The 21004-nt window shown below is 40.3% G+C and overlaps 1 protein-coding gene across 2 annotated transcripts in view; it reads left to right on the forward strand.

Moving 5' to 3' along the window:
- Positions 1 to 21004, forward strand: part of GAB3 (GRB2 associated binding protein 3) — a 69748-nt gene that overhangs the window by 37165 nt on the left and 11579 nt on the right. For both annotated transcript variants that reach the window (XM_032757845.2, XM_032757846.2), the window contains exons 4-8: positions 458 to 930; positions 8718 to 8773; positions 9251 to 9470; positions 11529 to 11610; positions 12692 to 12794. In XM_032757845.2, coding sequence (XP_032613736.1) covers positions 458 to 930; positions 8718 to 8773; positions 9251 to 9470; positions 11529 to 11610; positions 12692 to 12794 — 934 coding nt within the window. The remainder of the gene's footprint in view (positions 1 to 457; positions 931 to 8717; positions 8774 to 9250; positions 9471 to 11528; positions 11611 to 12691; positions 12795 to 21004) is intronic.

A 21004-nucleotide genomic window follows, 5' to 3' on the forward strand; every position in this document is an offset into this window, starting at 1 on the left:
CTCTAGAGTCACACTGCCTCCTCTTGCAGTCTGTAGCTGAGATGTGTTCAGTGTGCTTCACCAAATTAGTCCATTTAGTGGTAGCATTTTCTAGTGGGTGTGTCTGCTCTCACCTCTCTTCCTGCCAGTGTCAAGGCAGGAACAGATTGCTATGAACCACTGTGAAAGATGAAGCATGTAGTATACTAAACAGAATGAGTCATGCTTTTCAGCATTGTGGTTTTCACTTTTAGCCTTGCATTTTCATGTGTATCTGATGCTTAGAGGATGAAAAAATCAACAAATCATTTTTCTTTTGCCACACCAAGGGGTTGGTGTAACTGAGTGTTGTAGAGGGAATGTGGCTATGCAAGTAGCAAGCAAGGTGGTACTGGGGAGATGGGAATGAGGGCAGCGTTGGTTTTGTGGTGGGTGGATGGCTGCGTTTTAGTCCAACTTACATGCTTTTCTTCCCCAGTCTACCCACCAGATGTGATAGCTGGTCAAACTCAGACCGTTCATTGGAACAGGCTTCATTTGATGATGTTTTTGTTGACTGCCTGCAGTCGCTCCCCTCCAGTCATTTGGTCCACCCGTCATGCCATGGCAGTGGAGCTCAGGAGGTGCCATCCTCGAGGCCTCAGGCTGCCCTGATCTGGAGTAGAGAAATCAATGGGCCACCCAGGGACCACTTGTCTTCTTCACCATTGCTGGAAAGTTCCTTAAGTTCCACCATTCAGGTAGATAAAAATCAAGGTTCCTTACCCTGTGGAGCAAAAGAACTAGACATTATGTCCAATACTCCACCTCCCCGCCCCCCTAAGCCAAGCCATCTGTCTGAACGGCACCAAGAGGAGTGGAGTACACACAGCGGCAGCAAGAAGCCAGAATGCACTCTGGTTCCAAGAAGAATCTCCCTCTCTGGTTTAGACAACATGAGAACCTGGAAAGGTAAGTGTTGGGTCCTAAGATTCAGGTGCCAAGAAAACCCTGGCTCCTCTTCACTCTTTGTGTTCATGTGAGGTCATGCCAATGGACCAAACCGATGGGGCTGGGTTAGAATTACCTTGATGTGTGCAGCTTGGTGAAAAGCCACATCAGTAGTGTGTACTTGTGTACGTATGTGCTTGTCCCTTGCTCAGGCTGGCCTGATCTTCTAATGGGGCTGGATCCTTGGCGGAAGCATATACCCTGAAAGCAGCACTCTTCTGTTCCTGGATCCCCCCGCCCCTCCTTTGAGCCTGACCACCAGGAGAGACATTTAGGTCCCCATAGATGCTGCAATAGGTTGGAACCCTGGTCCCTTGTGATGGGCTTGCCCATGCAAGTCCTTGCCCAAGTGGTAAGCTTCCCACCTGAGTCTGAGCTCCTAGTGGTTTTGGAGTCACTCAGGGACCCACTCGGTACAAAAGTTGATGTCTTTTGTCTCAACTCAGTCCCATTCCCTTCTTTGCCTCTCTCTCACATACATAGAGAGTCCTGAGACCACAGACCATCACTGCCTTCTATTTTTTAGCAATCCCATCAGCCTCATTCATCATCCCACTAGACTTGTTCTTTCCAAATTCTAAGTGGCTGTACAAAGGGCCCTCCCACAGCCCTCTTTTGCCCTTTTCTATAAGGCCATTTATCCTCACGAGGTTATCTTGCAATTCTGCTTGCAATTCCATCTTCCTCCACCTGTTTCTTTCCACCTGGGCCTCTCTGGCCTTCAGAAGCTGTTTGGTGAAAGCCAATTCAAGCCCATTCATTGTGGTTTTTCAGTAACCTCTTCTTTACTGCTTTGCTGGGCCACCTCATCTTTCTGCCATGAGCCAACCAACCTTAGCATTTTGCTCTTCTTTCTTACATCAGTCTGTATGTCTCAGATACACAGACAAACACAAAAACTAGTTGTCTATCTCTGTGTCTTTCTCCTTTCTTCTTCTTCTCTCTCTTTCTTTCTCTCTCCATTGAAATAAATCACCCACACATCACTACTTATTTAGGCCATGTTTTCAAGGAATTATGGAAAGTGGAAGGAGTGCAAATTTATTTTCAAATTGTACGAATCTCTCATTCTGACTGAGAATTAAGTCACTAGTAAAAACCTTCCCTAATGTCCCTAATGATGTTACCATTACGTATGTTGCTTCCTTTTGACAGTCGTTATGAAATAGGTGTATACTGATTACACAAATGATCCGGATATGCTAACATGCGTGAACAGTTGACAAAAGGGGAAAAATGAAAGTGGTTAAGCAGATTTTAGGAAGTGAAATGAATAAAACCAGTAGAATAATAACATATGAAAATGAATTAAAAGTCTTAAATTGAAGAACAAAAACTTGAAATAATTTGAAATTTCAACACAAACATAAAACAGTTAGGTTGTGTTCTTTTACATGAAGGCAAACAAAGGTTAAAACTAAGTAAAATAGAGGTTTTGACCATGAAACAAAGACCAAGACAACAGTGGTGCCTAGAAGCAAAATGGCTCTGATGAAGCAGAGGGAATGCATAAAGTTTATTGTTCTGCCTTTCCCACTGAGATTTGCCTGGAATCTGTGTTGGTACATGGTGGCAAAGTGAGGTCAAGGTTCATTTTTGTCCATCTGGATCTCCATCCGATGACCCTGCAAGGCCGTCCTGTCCCCATGGCTCTCCAGCGCCCCCTCTGCCATAGATGAAGTGCCCATGTACGTGAGGGTCTGAGTCTCCTTTCTGCTTTCTATCCCTTGGAGCCTACTTGTCCAGCTTGCACCAATACCACACTCTCTTAATTACTGTACCATTCTATCTTAATATCCAGTAGGACAAGTCCTCCTGCCTTTAAGAATATAATGGCTATTCTAGGGTCAATTTTACAGTCAGCTGGTCAGGTTCTAGACACACATATATAAATATATTGGGGATTTGAGGAGGATTGCATCAGATCTGTAGATCAGTTTGTGAAGATTTGACATCTTTCAATGTTGAATTTTCCAATCCGTGAATAGGAAATATGCTTCCATTTATATAGGTCTTATTTTTGTATTTTAAAATATTTAATTGACAAATAAAGATTGCATATATTCAAGGTGTGAATGCATATGCATCAGGACATGATGATTTGATATGCATATGCATTATGTACTGATTATTACAATCAAACTAATTAACACATCCATGGCCACCCATGCTGTACATTGGATCCCCCAGACTTGTTCACTTATCACTGAAAGTTTGTACCTTTTGACCAACATATTCTCATTTACCTGCATTCCCCAGTCCCTGACAACCACCATTTTACTATTGCCATGAGTTTGACTTTTTTAGATTCCACATATAAGTGAAATCATGCAGTATTTTTTTTTCTGTGCCCAGCTCATTTCACTGAACATAATCTCATCCTGATTTACCCATGTTGTCACAAATGACAGAATATCATTCCTTTTTAAGGCTAAGTAATATTCCATTCTGAATATATACCACATTTTTTATATCCATTATATCCTTTATCCATTCATCCAGTGACGGACACAAATTGACTACATGTTGTATTAGTCCATTCTCATACTGAGAATGGACTAAAGAACCATCTGAGGCTGGGTGCGGTGGCTCAGACTGTAATCCCAGCACTTTGGGAGGCGGGAGTGGGCGGATCACAAGGTCAGAGGTTCAAGACCAGCCTGGCCAATATGGTAGAACCCCATCTCTACTAAAAATACAAAAATTACCCAGTGTGGTGGTGGGCGCCTGTGGTCCCAGCTACTCGGGAGGCTGAGGCAGGAGAATCGCTTGAACCTGGGAGGCAGAGTTTGCAGTGAGCCGAGATCACACCACTGCACTCCAGTCTGGGTGACAGAGCAAGACTTCGTCTCAAAAAAAAAAAAAAAGAACTGCCTGAGACTGGGTAATTTGGGTAATTTATAAAGAAAAGAGATTTAATTGACTCACTCACATTTCCACAGGCTGTACAGGAAGCATGGCTAGGGAGGCCTCAGGAAACTTACAATCATGGAGGAAGACAAAGAGGAAGGAAGCATGTCTTACATGGCTGGAGCAGGAGGAAGAGAGCGAAGGGGGAGGTGCTACACACTTTTAAACAAACAACCAGATCTTGTGAGAGCTCTATCACAAGACAGCACTAGCGGGATGGTGCTAAACCATTAGAAACCACCCCCATGATCCAATCACCTCCCACCAGGCCCTACTTCCAACATTGGGAATTACAGTTCAACATGAGATTTGTGGGGGACACAGGGCCAAACCATATCACATGTTGTAGCTATTGTGAATAGTGCTGCAATAAACACGGGAGGGCAAATATCTCTTTGACATGCTGATTTCATTTCTTTTGGATATGTACCCAGAAGAGAGATTGCTGGATCATAAGGTAGTTATATTTTTAGTTTTCTGAGGAACCTCCATACTGTTTTCCATAATGGCTATACCAATTTACATTCCCACCAACAGTGTACAAGGGTTCTCTTCTCTACACGCTGCCCAACACTTGTATTTCTTGTCTTTTTTGATATTAGCCATCCTCACAGGTGTGGCCTGATACCTTGTGTGGTTCTGATTTGCATTTCCCTGATGGTTAATGATGTCGAGCATTTTTTCGTATACCTGTTGTCCATTTGAGAAATGTCTATTAGGATCTTTGCCCATTTTAAAATTAGGTTATTTAGTTTTTTTGCTACTCAGTTATGTGAGTTCCTTATATATTTTTACTGTTAACCCCTTTTATATGATTTGCAAATATTTTCTCTCATTCTCTAGGTTACCTTTTCATTTTGTTGATTGTTTCCTTTGCTGAGCAGACACTTGTTAGTTTGATGTAGCTCAGCTTGTTTATTTTTGCTATTTTTGCCTGTGCATTTGGAATCATATCCAAAATATCATTGTCAATACCAATGTCAGTGAGCTTTCCCCCTATATTTTCTTCTAGGGGCTAAACGGTTTTAGATTTTAGATTGAAGTCTATAATCCATTTCAAGTTAATTTTTTGTATCTGATATAAGAAAAGGGCCCAACTTCATTCTTTTGCATGTGGATATCCAGTTTTCCCAACACCATTTATTGAAGAGACTCTCCTTTCTCCATTGTGTATTCTTTGCACTCTTGTCAAAGCGTAGTTGACCATGTACATGTGGGTGTATTTCTGGCCTCTCTATTCTGTTCTTTTGGTTTATGTATCTGTTTTTATGCCAGTACAATGAAGGTTTTATTTAATTTGTGTATATAATGTTTTATAGTTTTTAGTGTAGAAATTTTACATATCTCTTATTAATGCATTTCCATGTATTTGCTATTTTTTATGTTACTGTCAATGGTATTTTAATAGCTGTTTTTTGCTGTTGTATGAAAACTTAAATTGAGTTTTGGATTTTGATTTTATATCCAGCTTTTTAAAACTATGGATTATTTTGTCTTTCCTTTGCATATAATTATATTGCCTGCAAATAATAATAGTTTTGTTTTTTCTTTAACAACCCTTGTATTTTTCATTACTTTTTCTTTTTTTTTTTTGAGACGGAGTCTCGCTCCATCGCCCAGGCTGGAGTGCAGTGGCGCAATCTCGGCTCACTGCAAGCTCTGCCTCCCGGGTTCACGCCATTCTCCCGCCTCAGCCTCTCCGAGTAGCTGGGACTACAGGCGCCCGCCACCACGCCCGGCTAATTTTTTGTATTTTTAGTAGAGATGGGGTTTCACCGTGGTCTCGATCTCCTGACCTCAGGATCCACCCGCCTCGGCCTCCCATAGTGCTGGGATTACAAGCGTGAGCCACCGCGCCCGGCCTTCATTACTTTTTCTTATGTCACTGCATGGGATAAGAAGTCCAGGACGTTACTGAATAGTCATGGTGACAATACGGATCCTTGTATCATTCCTGATCTCAGATAGAAAGCTTCTAATATTTCACCATTACAATGTGGTTTGCTGTGGAATATTGTAGATATCATTCATTAGATTAAAGTCATTCACATATTTTCTACTTTGCTAACTGTTATTTTCTAAAGTCATGAATAGATGTATTTCTTTTATTTTTAATTGACAAATAATTGTATACATTTATGGGATGCAATATGATGTTTTGATATACATCTATATCGTGGAATGATTAAAATCAAGCTAATTAACAAACATTACATAATATAATTATCATTTTTTGTGGTTGAAACACTTTATAATCATTATTTTTATCATGTTAATGTCAAGAAATTCACTGGATAATTTTTTTAGTGCTAAACTAACCTTGGCATTTCTGGAATAAACCCAACTTTATCATGATGCCTATCCTTTTTATAAATTATTAGATTTGTTTTGCTCATATTTTGTTTAGAAATTCAAAAAAATCTGTGTTCATGAGGGAGATTGTCCTGTAACTTTCTTTTATCATGACGTCTTTGGTTTTTATGCTGACGTCATAAAATATGGATTTATTTCTGGGTTCTCTATTCTGTTCCATTGGTCTATGTGTCTGTTTTCATACCAATATCATGCTGTTTGGGTTATTGTAATTTTGTATATTTTGAATTGAGGTAGTTTGATGCCTCCAGCTTTGTTCTTTCTAAATTTTTTTTGGCTTATATCCAAAAGACAGGCAATAACAAATGCTTGTGAGGATGTGGAGAAAAAGGAACCTTTGTACACTGTTGGCAGGAATGTAAATTAGGATAGCTTTGGCTATTCTGGGTCTTTTATGGTTCCATACAAATTTTAGGATTTTTTTTCTATTTCTGTGAAGACTATAATAGGTATTTTGGTAGGGATTGCATTGAATCTGTAGATTGCTTTGGGTAGTATGGACATTCTAATAATGTTGATTCTTCCAGTACATGAACATGAAATATTTTTCTATTTTTTGGTGTACTCTTCAATTTCCTTCAATATTGTCTCATAGTTTTCATTATAGAGGTCTTTCACCTCTTTGGTTAATTCCTAGGTATTTAAGTTTACGTGTGGCTATTGTATATGGGATTACTTTTTAATTTCTTTTTCAGATTGTTCACTGTTGGCATATAGAAATGCTACTGATTTTTCTATGTTGATTTTGTGGCCTGCAACTTTACTGAATTTGTGTATTAGTTCTAATAGTTTTCTTGTGTAATCTTTAGTTTTTCCCAATATAAGGCAGAGGAGCCTCACTCCATAGCTACCACCACCCCAGGCCATGGGGAGTACTGTCTGCCCATGTTCCCTTAAGGCCCAAGGGCACTTCAGGAAGCTTGCCATGAATGCTGTCATATAAGAGAAAAAGTGCCTTCCTTTACTCTGATCCCATCTGCATTCTATCTGTCACAAATCTCTTGAAGTATCTGGCACGTGGATTATACCTATGTCTTTGATTCAGAGTTTTCTCTATATTTATGTTCTTTGATGACTTCAAAAGGGTCTGGTAGTGGAAAGGGAGTTAAGGGCTTGTGCTCACACATGCAAGTCCCACAATAAGATATTATTCCATAATAGTTTCTAAGAATTATTAAGTACTTTCTGTGTTCTAGGCAGTGTTCTACATCCTTTCCAGAAGTCCTATGAAATAGGTTCTATTATTGGCTTCACTTTATAAATAGGAAACTGAGACATAGAGAGGGTAAGTAACTTGTCTAGTGCCACACAGCTAATACATGGTGGTGTAGGGATTTTTAACTAGACAGTCTGACTTCAGAGTAGTTTTTAACCAGTACTTGTACATCTTTAAACATATGTAAGCATAGATATATACATATATACATACACATATATGTATATATAATATATATGCTTAATTCCATCAGTCTCTGTCACATCTTTTCTGAGCTGGGAGTTGTCCTTGCATTTTAAGATGTTGTCGAATTTTAAGTTTATTTCTTAGAGGCCTCCTGACTTTTCACACCTCCAAGCTCTTGAGGGCTGAGGGCTGAGGGCCGCTTTGCTCTGGCCACCACGTGCTGGGAGCACTTGCTGGACTTCTCTGCACCACTCAACACTGTTGGCCATTCTTTCCTTCCTGGGGCTTTCATGGCACCATACCCCCCAAGTTTCCTTATTAATCTATGGTTGCTCTTTCTCAAGATACTTCACTGACTTATCTCTTAGTTCTTTGAATCTTAGGATTCTCTAGAGTTTTGTACTTTTCTCAACACTTGCAACCTAGATAGTTTCATCTACTCTTGTGGTTTTGACTGCCGTCTCTAAGCTGCTAAATTCTCTCAAATTATATCTCATTTGAGTCCAGGCCCAGATATCTTGCTGCCTTCTGAACATCTTCTCTTTAAATTCAACAATTATTCTAAATTTTAATATCACACTGTTTCTTGCATCCATCTAATGAGTTTCTAATCCTGGATAACTCCAAATGTCCTTTCTCTCCATGCCTCTACCTGAGTAGCTTTTCTGGTCACAGACCTCAATTGGGCCCTTAATGCTGCTCCACAAGGCAATCGTTTCTCTGTTCACCCTGTTCTCCTGCTCATTACAAGGAATATTTCAAACCTCTCTCCTCTCCTCAAACCTCCAGTTCTGCCTCCAGCTCAGAATATTTATGTAATAAATGCAACAAGCATTTGTTAATTACTTGCTATATCTCCTCCTAATTCATAGAGAGAACTCAAACCATCGGCTAGAAACTTCTTCAAAATCTGGTCTGATTTTTCATCTGTTGGGGAAATGTGTTCTGACTGCCCAGCTAGACTCTAATAGCAACTGTTGTGTTATGCTTCTCTGCCTCTCTGGACTCTAGTTTCAGTGGATATTGTTCTGCATTTCTCACCACCTTGGCTTATTTCTTGCAGCTGACGTAGAAAGCCAATCCTTAAGACACCGAGACAAGCGGCTTAGTTTAAATTTGGTAAGTTCAACACTCAGGTTCTTTTAAGCATCAATTTTACCAAAAATAGCTTGATCTATGTATATTCCCTTGAAATCTTTAAGATTCAGCACTCTGAGTCTCTGAGACTCTTCCAGTCTCCCCTGAAGACTTGAACTACAGGACTTGGTGGTCTATAAGGGCCTTATTGGTTCTAATGGTTCAGACACTTGCTCAACTTGGTATAGCTACTTAAGGCATCACTTTATACTTAAAGCATTTGCATAAATTCATAACCCTCTGTCTTCCACTGTCAGATCTTGGAGAGTTATCGCCTATACTAAAATGATAAGTCCAAAGGCAGAACTTGAGCTAGAGGCTTGTCTGACTTTGCTGAGGAAGTTCAGAGTTATACTTGGATAATTTGGAACTGAAACCACATGTACAGCTTTGGCCGCCCTCTGATAGCAGTTTCCATGACTGGTCTGTGGTTCCCAATCGGTATCTATTCTTTTGCAGCCATGCAGATTCTCCCCAATGTACCCCACAGCTTCAGCCAGTATCGAAGACAGCTACGTGCCCATGAGCCCGCAGGCTGGTGCCTCTGGTCTTGGACCCCACTGCAGCCCTGATGACTACATTCCAATGAACTCAGGAAGCATCTCAAGCCCGTTGCCTGAGCTACCTGCAAACCTGGAACCTCCCCCAGTGAATAGAGATCTCAAGCCTCAGAGGAAACGTAAGCACTTGACCAGGCCTGCTGTACAGGGGTAGGGGAGCAAGGTTCCAGTGGTTGCATAGAAAAGGTTTCTGTAAAGGAAGACCTAGAGAAACCACCCCAGAGGGCCAGAAAGTATAAGGTCAGGAAAGAAGTGGCTGGGATGGAACAGGAAGGGCTGGGGCACCTTGCTGCCCCAGATTGTCATGATAACAGGATTCGGGGGACTTACAGGCACTGTGGCCTTGCGAATACAGCTGACAAAGCCAAGTTCATTCCAGAGGGCTCGTCTTTGGCTTTTCCCTAACAAAGGCCCAGGAATAAGTGATGGTGGATTAGAATGGAACCCCACCTGGCATCTCCTCATTAGATAGCACTTGAATATAATCATAGTGCCAGCCTCTGTAAGGCAGTCAGGAATAGCCTTTGACACCAATTCCTGAAGGTCAGACCCAGTCACATGCAGTTTATCACTCATCGTTCTGTGCATGCCCGTCAGCAGAGGTATTCAGGGGTAGAAGAGGATTTTGGCAATGAGCAGGCTGACTCCTCTGTGCACGGGATGCCTTGCAGCTTCTGTCTTACTCCCAGGTAGCTTCTCTGGTCTGCTAAGCAGCATGGACAGACAGGGAGATAGATAGGAAAAGAGGGAAAGAGGAAGAGCAGGTCAGAGTGACTTATTAACTTCATTCTTGCTCATCTTCCCCTTCCCAGTTGGCTGTGTGATTACAAGGAAGCATTGGTAGAATGACTGATCTCTTGTCCATTCCAACTTCTCTTTGCCCTTTAGAAAGCAAAAAAAGTCACTTCAGGTGGCTGTGCCCAAAGCTGCCAACTAAGACCCCTACTTATGCCTGGTCTACTCCAGGCATATTCCCTTAAATTTCAGTCAAACTACATTTATACATTTACGATGCGTGTGCTGCGTATGTATTGCTGTGGTGGGCACTGGGTGGGATACAAAGATGAGGAAGCAAGGAGGGTTCTTCAGTCTGAGGGGGAGGAAGATATGTAAAATCCACCTGGACCACGAAATAGAATTATGAAATCAGTGCTAAATAGGAGAACAGACCCTGTCTTATGAGGTTCAGAGGGAATAGCCATTAATTCTGGTCAGAAACAATTAAACAACAACAGAACTTTCTGTCATGTTGGAAATAATGGCTACTGAACCCCTGAAATTTGGCTAATGTGACTGAGGAACTACATCTTAAATTGTATTTAATTTTAATAAATTTACATATATGTGTAAATGGGCACGTGTGGCTAGTTGTCACGACAATGGACAGTGCAGCTCTGCAGGACCTTGTGATAGGCAACAGAAGATGTCTGACAGACTCAGGGTTGGAGATTTAATGAGTGGATGCAAAGGTAGATACCTGTGCCAGGACTAACTCAGGAAGATGGGCCACTGAGGTGGAATAAGGGTTGGGGCAGATACCAAGTGCTTCTCTAGGTGCCTAGGCTACTGCAGTGAACAAACCAGATATACCCCTATTCTCCTGGAGCACAGTTTAGGCCCAGATAAATCATAGATGAGTGTATTATCACAAACCGGGGCTGTGCTGTGAAGGGTAAGTACAAGAACTTGAGAGCCCAGGCTGTGGGGCCTGATCTTGTCTGGAGGCAAAGAGATGGGAAAGAATGTTCTAGGCAGAAGGATCATCAGGTGGACAATGGATTGTAGGTGGGGAAGACTAGGACGTGGGTGATCATCTCTGCCTGTGATAAGAAAGGTAACATTTCCACTTCAGACACATCAGGTGTGAGGTAATAGGTATTGCAATTCCACAAGGTCAGGGACTTTCATCTGCTTTGTTCATCCTGTGCCTTCGACACCCAGAAGCACGCGTGATATACAGAGACTTCTTAATAATGCCTTGCCACGTCGTTACCTCCAGCAGGTAATGTGACCATTTGCTCAGTATTTGTCTTTACTCCCAGTGAGGCAGGGACCCTCATCATCAGTGCTGCCTGTTAGTAAATGTGGATTTGGTGTGCTGGGAAAGTGAAATGTCATAGTTTTACAGCCTTTAGATTCTGGCCTTGACCTCCTGGATGTTGCACACTGTCTTGTAGCACGGCCACCTCCTCTGGACCTGAGAAACCTCTCCACCATCCGGGAACATGCATCTCTTACCAGGACCCGCACTGTGCCTTGGTAAGACTGACTGCTCAAAAGAGCCTCATCCAGCACAAACACCCCGGTGTGTGTTAGGCCTCTGATTAAATGTAGTTGAAGCCCACTTGATCTAGTTTAAGCCAAAGGAGGGGTGAGGTTTATTATCGAGAGCAAGAGCTGTTTTATAGATCACAAAGGAAGGAATATGTCTGGGTCTCCCAGGATCCTGGAATCAGGAACTAGTGTGCTGTTGGGAACCCAAGGAATCTGCTCACTTCTGCTTCACTCTTCACATCTGTGCATTCCTTTGTCTTTGCAGTATTCTTTTCTATTGCACAATCCTCATGGTCAGAGATAGCTGTACCGTACCCCCCGAGCTTGTTTACACCTACAACTCCAGTACCAGCAGATGGGCTTTTTCAATGCCAATTCCGATTTCCTGGGGAGAGAGAATTGTGTTCCCCAGTCTCAGTGGAACTGGCTATGGCCCAAGCCCAACTTTGTGAATGGGGTAGGACAAGGGAGTTCCCAGGTTCACAGGCTGGGTAGACAGACTTCAAAATATAATTGCACCCTTTCATCTCACGTTTTAGAAGTTGATTTTTAGTCCTGAGCTTGGCTCAGGAGTTTCTCGGTTCACTCTAAATGCCACAAAACACAATTGCATCGTAAAGCAGAATTCTGCAGTGAGCTGTATTTCCAGCCAAGACAGTGACTCAGCTCATGCCTCTGACTCAGTCCTATCAGAGGAATGGCCATACTTCCTCACTTTTCCTTACATTGAATAGAAACAAGAGGGCCCCAAAGGAGTTTTTTTGTTTGTTTGTTTTGTTTTGTTTTTGCTAAATGATATGATGCCCTCGTCCGTTTAGAAAGCTCATGAGCTGTGTCACATAGAGGGCCTGAGAAAAAGCAGCCTTTGTGAATTGGGAGCCATTTGCCCCAAAGTGGAGCAGAAACCGTTGGGCATTTTCTGCCTCTTCAGGAATTGCTTTGGCCGGAAGGAAGTTGTGTCTGGAAGAGGAGGGCTGAAACCCCATGAGGGCCATGTTAGTTCCTGGCCGGCTTTCAGAGCAGCTGTAAGACATTGCTTTGACCTCATCTATATTTTTATTCCTAGCAGTCGAACCAGCTTTCTCTCTCCAGAAAGAAATGGTATTAATTCTGCAAGATTTTTTGCTAATCCTGTTTCCAGAGAAGACGAAGAAAGCTACATCGAAATGGTAATCATATTTTTCACACTCTTCTTATCCTTCACCCCAATCTATATTCTTATGAGCTCATTATAAAGGAAACACATCCTTCAGTAAGCCCTGTGCAACTTTAAAACAACCACTTGATCGTAAAACCAGGCCACAAGCTTTTCTAGACTTGGAACAAATCAATTTGAAGTTGGCTTTCTTTCCTGCAACATTCAACTCCTCATACCATTTTGAGATTGCAGTATTTCAAGATAGCTCAGGGCTGAGGCTTGCTTAATTTGAAAATGGAAATGTCAGCAATTCTTTTCACCAAGGCTGTGATGTCCTGTTTGACCCCAAAAGGTTTGTAGTTCTCTGGATGTCCAGAGTTTAAATTGTAAAAACTCAACATATTACATGTTCCCTTCCACCAGAACACCTGGTGGCCCTGTCCTGACTACTTCTGAACCTTTCTGGAGGATGAATCAGAGTCCCATTGGGAAAGGTACAGTGCCCTGGACTGTGAGTGTATCTTAACCTCTGGAAGACTCCTATTATGGGTCTCTCTATAGACCTGAGTGGATGGAGACTTGATTAACCATTCGCAGTTAAAGAGTCCTGATGTTTCCCTTCTAGCCTGTTGTTCCTTCTAATCTCTTCATCTTGGATGCTATTGAGAACGTGGGCTTTTTGAAGATGGAGAGGGACTTTTAGCACCTCTGGCAATTAGCAGACACTTTAGCCATGACAGTGCCTGTTCTGCAATTCAGAAATGTAGGGAACTCAAGAGAGAGCTTCTGTTTGAACTACGAAATTTTGAAAAGAGATCTTAGAAGGACAATGTTCAAGGCTCTGTGACAATATACTCTTGAGAAGACAATTCTGCCTTCCTATATGCAAGGATAATCAGCAACTGAAAATCTAAAAATAGTGATCTCCAGTTAAGCTATAATTAAATGCTTCATTTTACCTTCTTATTTTATTCAAATCGTGCTGTAAGTGCACTTAACCATATGCAGATGCAAAGTGACTCATATACAAATCTGTTATGGTCTTCCCAATATTTCTCACACTTAGTAATGGCCCTTGGGAAATTTCTAGAAGAAAACACTCTTATAAAACGATGCTTAACAGCTGCGCTCTGTCTCCAGAGAACAGAAAAAGGAAGTGAATCTAAAACCCAATGGAAGCAAGTGCAGAGTCATTCCAGATACCAACAGTTCATTTCTGATCTTTGATGTTGTGAGAAAGATCAGTGTTGGCTGGGCGTGGTGGCTCACGCCTGTAATCCCAGCACTTTGGGAGGCCGAGGCGGGCGGATCATGAGGTCAGGAGATCGAGACCATCCTGGCTAACACAGTGAAACCCCGTCTCTACTAAAAATACAAAATACAAAAAAATTAGCCGGGCGTGGTGGCAGGCACCTGTAGTCCCAGCTACTTGGGAGGCTGAGGCAGGAGAATGGCGTGAACCCAGGAGGCGGAGCTTGCAGTGAGTAGAGATCGCACCACTGCACTCCAGCCTGGGCGACAGAGCCAGACTCTGTCTCAAAAAAAAAAAAACAAGAGAAAGATCAGTGTTTCATTAACAACAAAGTTAAAAATCATTTGTTTGCCTAGGTTTATAATCACTGATCAATGACTGTCTCTGTGTATTAGTAGGCAACATGACACAGCAGATTAAGAACTCAGAACACTGGCTGATAGTAGCTATGATCTGGGAACTGTCATATAAAAATGTTTAAAGGCTATCCCATCTTGTTCAATTGTGTTTTTTTAAACTTTAGTAATAAGACAGTTTCATATGACTTTGATTTACATTATTTCACTTGTGCCACATAACAGCCCAATATGGTAGTCAAACCCAGTATGATTTGACGTTGATTTTGCACATAAGTATATATGTTAATTTTTTTTTTTCTCTTTAAGGGCAAGTTCTGATCTGAATGTAGTGATTAAGGCCAGGGGCTGAAACACGGTTTTGCTTTACTGAAATACAAGTTTTGCCATATATCCTTCTTTAAATGTTTGTGAAATTATAGAAAATTTAGAAGAATAAACATAATTTTATTATATGGGATTTCTTCTCTATCACTTTTTCAAGCCCTTTGGTTTCAACAGTTTTGTAAGGCTTTTATAGTAGAATTCTAGACTCTTAAATCTCACATTAATTTTTTTATTATGGTATTACAATACTTTTAAGTTTTTAGAACATTTTTACATCATACAGTGAAATTGACTTTCTCTTGGTGTGCAGTTCTACGAGTTTGAACATATATAGAGATTTGTGTAACCACCACCATAATCAGAATACACAACAGTTCCGAAATCCCTCATGCTACCTCTTTAGAGCCACATCCTCTCTTCACCTGTAACCCCAGCAACCATTGATCTGTTCTTCATGACTATAGTATTGTCCTTTCAAGAATGCCACAAAAATAGAATCATACGGTACCTTTTAAAACTGGCTTCTTTCACTCAGAATGGTTTTTTTGAAATTCATCCATTGTTACATGTATTAATAGCTCTTTCCGTTTTATTGCTGAGCAGTGTTCAAGCATATGGATGTGTCATATCTTGTTTGTCCCCTCACCCATGGAATGACATTTGGATTTTTTTCAAGTTTTTAGACAATTAGAACTGTTAGATACTTTTTTTTACAGTTTTCGAAAAATATTTTTCTTGTAGTAAAGCTCTACTTTCTGTCTCTATGAACTTACCTATTCTAGGTACCTCATATTAAGTGGGGTCATACAATATTTGTCCTTTTGTGTTTGTCTTCTTTCATTTCGTCTAGTGTTTTCAAGATTCATCCATATTGTAGGATACAACAGAATTTCATCTCTTTTTAAGGCTGAGTAATATTTAACTGTATAGACCACATTTTGTTCATCCATTCATCTGCTAATGGGCATTTAGGGTTGTTCCTACCATTGTCTATTATGAATAATGCTGCTATACACATTGGCATACAAGTGTATGCTTGACTTCCTGCTTTCAATTTGTTTGTATATATATATATGTAGAAGTGGAATTTCTGGATCATATGGTAATTCTATGCTTAACTTTTTAAGGAACCACCAAACTTGTTTTCCACAGTGACTGCACCATTTTACGTTACTGCCAGTAATGCACAAGGGTTCCAATTTCTCCACATCCTCACTAACACTTTTTATTTATCTTTTTTTTGGACACAGAATCTCGCTCTGTTAACCAGGCTGGAGTGCAGTGGCACAAGCTGGGCTCACTGCAACCTCCGCCTCCCAGGTTCAAGCAATCCTCCTGCCTCAGTCTCCCGAGTAGCTGGAATTACAGGCGTGTACCACCATGCTCAGCTAATTTTTGCATTTTTAGTAGAGATGGGGTTTCACCATGTTGGCAAGGCTGGTCTCAAACTCCTGACCTCATGTGATCTGCCTGCCTTGGACTCCCAAAGTTCTGGGATTACCGGCGTGAGCCATCACGCCTGACCTATTTATCATTTTTTATAATCAGTATCCTAATGGGTGTGAATTGGTATCTCATTTGTGGTTTTCATTTGCATTTCCCTAATGATTAATGAACATCTTTTTATGTACTTATTGGCCATTTATATATCTTCTTTGGAGAACTGTCTATTCAAGTCCTTTGCATGTTTTTAAGTTAGGTTGTTTCTTTTTTTGTTGTTGAGTTATAGGAATTTTTAAAATATATTCTGGATGTTAACCCCTTATCAGATACATGATTTCCAAATATTTTCTCTCATTCTGTGGGTTGTCTTCTCACTCTCTTGATAGTGTCCTTTGATGCACAGAAGTTTTTTCTTTTGATGAAGTCAAAATTTTCTTTCCTTTTATTGCCTCACTTTTGGCATCATATCCATGAAATCATTGCCAAATCCAATGTTATGAAGATTCTCTCCTATGTTTTCTTCTGAAAGTTTTATAGTTTTAGCTCTTATGTTTAGATCTTTGATCTTTTTTGAGTTAATTTTTGTATGTGGTATAAAGTTAGCGTCCAACGTCATTCTTTTGCTTGTGGACATTCAGTTTTCCCAGCACCATTTGTTGGGAAGTCTAGACTATCCTTTCCATGTCGAATGGACCTGGCACTCTCATTGAAAATCTCGTTGAAAATCAATATATGCAAGGGTTTATTTCTTGGTCTATATGTCTGTCCTTATGCCAGTACCACACTGTTTTGTAGTAGCTTTGTAGTAAGTTTTGAAATCAGAAAGTATGAATCTTCCAACTTTGTTCTTCTTTTTTATGATTGATTTGTCATTTAAGGGTCACTTAATGTTACATGTGAACTTTAAGGACAGAGTTTTTTATTTCTGCAAAAAAAGACCATTGGAATTCTGATGGGGAATGCTTTGAATCTGCAAACTGTTTTGCATAATATTATCATATTAACAGTATTAAGTCTTCCAATTCATGAACACAGGTGTCTTTTCATTTACTTATGTCTCCTTTACCTTCTTTCTTATAGTTTTCAATGTATAAGTCTTTGCCTCCTTGGTTAAATTTATTCCTAAGTATTTTGTTCTTTTTGATGATATTGTAAACGAAAATTTTTTTTTAATTTCCTTTTGTGATTGTTCACTATTAGTGTATAGAAATGCAACTGGTTTTCGGGTATTGATATTATATCCTGCAACTTTGCTGAATTTGTTCATTTTAATTTATTATTAGTTTTTGTGTTTTTTTAGGGTTATCGATATATAAGGTTATATTTTTATATAATTTTTAGGGTTTATATAATTTTTAGGGTTATCTATATATAAGGTTATATTATCAGCAAATAGAGATTACTTTACATCTCCCTTTCCAGTTTGGATGTCTTTTCTTTCTTTTTCTTGCCTAATTGCTTTGGCTAGAACTCCCAATGCTTTGTTGAATAGAAGTAGCAAAAGTGGGCATGCTTGCCTTGTTTCTGATCTTAGTGGTATTTGACAGGTTTCTACGTGGATAGACGTCTTCATTTCTCTAGATCAGTGGTTCTCAGACAGTGGTGATTTTGACCCTCAAGGGATATTTGGCAATGTCTTGAAACATTTTTGGTTGCCACAACTTGGAGTGGAGTAGGTAGTGCTAATGACATCTAATGGAAAAAAATCAGGGGGGCTGCTATACATCCTACAGTGCACAGGACAGCCCTCACAACAAAGAACTATCCAGCCCCAAATGTCATTAGTGCCACAGCTGAGAAATCCAGCTCCAGGATAAATACCTAGAAGTGGTGTTGCTGGGCCATCAAATGTATGTTTAACTGAGTCATCAATTGTTTATTTAACTTTGTAAGATATTGCTAAAATGTTTTCCATAATGGCTGTACCATTTTGTACTCCCACCAGCAACTTATGAGAGTTCCAGTTGCTCCACCTCCTTTGCCAGCATAGTTGGTATTACCAGATTTTTATTTCTTTATATTTTTTTAATTTTCTTTTTTTTATTATACTTTAAGTTTTAGGGTACATGTGCACAACGTGCAGGTTTGTTACATATGTATACATGTGCCATGTTGGTGTGCTGCACCCATTAACTTGTCATTTACATTAGATATATCTCCTAATGCTGTCCCTCCCCCGTCCACCCACCACACAACAGGTCCCGGTGTGTGATGTTCCCCTTCCTGTGTCCAAGTGTTCTCATTGTTCAGTTCCCACCTATGAGGGAGAACATGCAGTGTTTGGTTTTTTGTCCTTGCGATAGTTTGCTCAGAGTGATGGTTTCCAGCTTCATCCATGTCCCTACAAAGGACATGAACTCATCCTTTTTTATGGCTGCATAGTATTCCATGGTGTGTATGTGCCATATTTTCTTAATCCAGTCTATCAGTGTTGGACATTTGGGTTGGTTCCAAGTCTTTGCTATTGTGAATAGTGCCACAGTAAACATACATGTGCGTGTGTCTTTATAGCAGCATGATTTATAATCCTTTGGGTATATACCCAGTACTGGGATGGCTGGGTCAAATGGTATTTCCAGTTCTAGATCGCTGAGGAATTGCCACACTGACTTCCACAATGGTTGAACTAGTTTACGGTCCCACCAACAGTGGAAAAGTGTTCCTATTTCTCCACATCCTCTCCAGTACCTGTTATTTCCTGATTTTTTAATGATCGCCGTTCTAACTGGTGTGAGATGGTATCTGATTGTGGTTTTGATTTGCATTTCTCTGATGACCAGTGATGATGAGCATTTTTTCATGTGTCTGTTGGCTGCATAAATGTCTTCTTTTGAGAAGTGTCTGTTCATATCCTTCACCCAGTTTTTGATGGGGTTGTTTGATTTTTTCTTGTAAATTTGTTTGAGTTCTTTGTAGATTCTGGATATTAGCCCTTTGTCAGATGAGTAGATTGCAAAACTTTTCTCCCATTCTGTAGGTTGCCTGTTCACTCTGATGGTAGTTTCTTTTGCTGTGCAGAAGCTCTTTAGTTTAATTAGATCCCATTTGTCAATTTTGGCTTTTGTTGCCATTGCTTTTGGTGTTTTAGACATGAAGTTCTTGCCCATGCCTATGCCCTGAATGGTATTGCCTAGGTTTTCTTCTAGGGTTTTTACGGTTTTAGATCTAACATTTAAGTCTTTAATCCATCTTGAATTAATTTTTGTATAAGGTGTAAGGAAGGGATCCAGTTTCAGCTTTCTACATATGGCTAGCCAGTTTTCCCAGCACCATTTATTAAATAGGGAATCCTTTCCCCATTGCTTGTTTTTGTCAGATTTGTCAAAGATCAGATAATTGTAGATGTGTGGCATTATTTCTGAGGGCTCTGTTCTGTTCCATTGGTCTATATCTCTGTTTTGGTACCAGTACCATGCTGTTTTGGTTACTGTAGCCTTGTAGTATAGTTTGAGGTCAGGTAGCGTGATGCCTCCAGCTTTGTTCTTTTGGCTTAGGATTGACTTGGCAATGTGGGCTCTTTTTTGGTTCCATATGAACTTTAAAGTAGTTTTTTCCAATTCTGTGAAGAAAGTCATTGGTAGCTTGATGGGGATGGCATTGAATCTATAAATTACCTTGGGCAGTATGGCCATTTTCATATTGATTCTTCCTATCCTTGAGCGTGGAATATTCTTCCATTTGTTTGTATCCTCTTTTATTTCGTTGAGCAGTGGTTTGTAGTTCTCCTTGAAGAGGTCCTTCACATCCCTTGTAAGTTGGATTCCTAGGTATTTTATTCTCTTTGAAGCAATTGTGAATGGGAGTTCACTCATGATTTGGCTCTCTGTTTGCCTGTTACTGGTGTATAAAAATGCTTGTGATTTTTGCACATTGATTTTGTATCCTGAGACTTTGCTGAAGTTGCTTATCAGCTTAAGGAGATTTTGGGCTGAGATGATGGTGTTTTCTAGATATACAATCATGTCATCTGCAAACAGGGACAATTTGACTTCCTCTTTTCCTAATTGAATACCCTTTATTTCTTTCTCTTGCCTGATTGTCCTGGCCAGAACTTCCAACACTATGTTGAATAGGAGTGGTGAGAGAGGGCATCCCTGTCTTGTGCCAGTTTTCAAATGGAGTGCTTCCAGTTTTTGCCCATTCAGTATGATATTGGCTGTGGGTTTGTCATAGATAGCTCTTATTATTTTGAGATACGTCCCATCAATACCTAATTTATTGAGAGTTTTTAGCATGAAGAGCTGTTGAATTTTGTCAAAGGCCTTTTCTGCATCTATTGAGATAATCATGTGGTTTTTGTCGTTGGTTCTGTTTATATGCTGGATTACGTTTATTGATTTGTGTGTGTTGAACCAGCCTTGCATCCCAGGGATGAAGCCCACTTGATCATGGTGGATAAGCTTTTTGATGTGTTGCTGGATTCGGTTTGCCAGTATTTTATTGAGGATTTTTGCATCGATGTTCATCGGGGATATTGGTCTAAAATTCTCTTTTTTTGTTGTGTCTCTGCCAGGCTTTGGTATCAGGATGATGCTGGCCTCATAAAATGAGTTAGGGAGGATTCCCTCTTTTTCTATTAATTGGAATAGTTTCAAAAGGAATGGTACCAGCTCCTCCTTGTACCTCTGGTATTACCAGATTTTTAAATTTTCTACCTTCTAATGGATGTATATTGATATCTCAGTGTGGCTCTAACATGTACTTTCCTAATGGTAAATTATGTTGGACATATTTTGGTGGAGTATCTGTTCAATCTTTTTGCCAATTTTTAAATCAGGTTGTTTGTTTTCTTCCATTGAGTTTTGAGAGTTCTTTATATATTCTGTGTACAAGTCCTCCAAAGGGGCCAGGCATGGTGGCTCA

Source organism: Hylobates moloch, unplaced genomic scaffold (genome assembly GCF_009828535.3).
Source record: "Hylobates moloch isolate HMO894 unplaced genomic scaffold, HMol_V3 SCAFFOLD_7, whole genome shotgun sequence".
NCBI lineage: Eukaryota > Metazoa > Chordata > Mammalia > Primates > Hylobatidae > Hylobates > Hylobates moloch.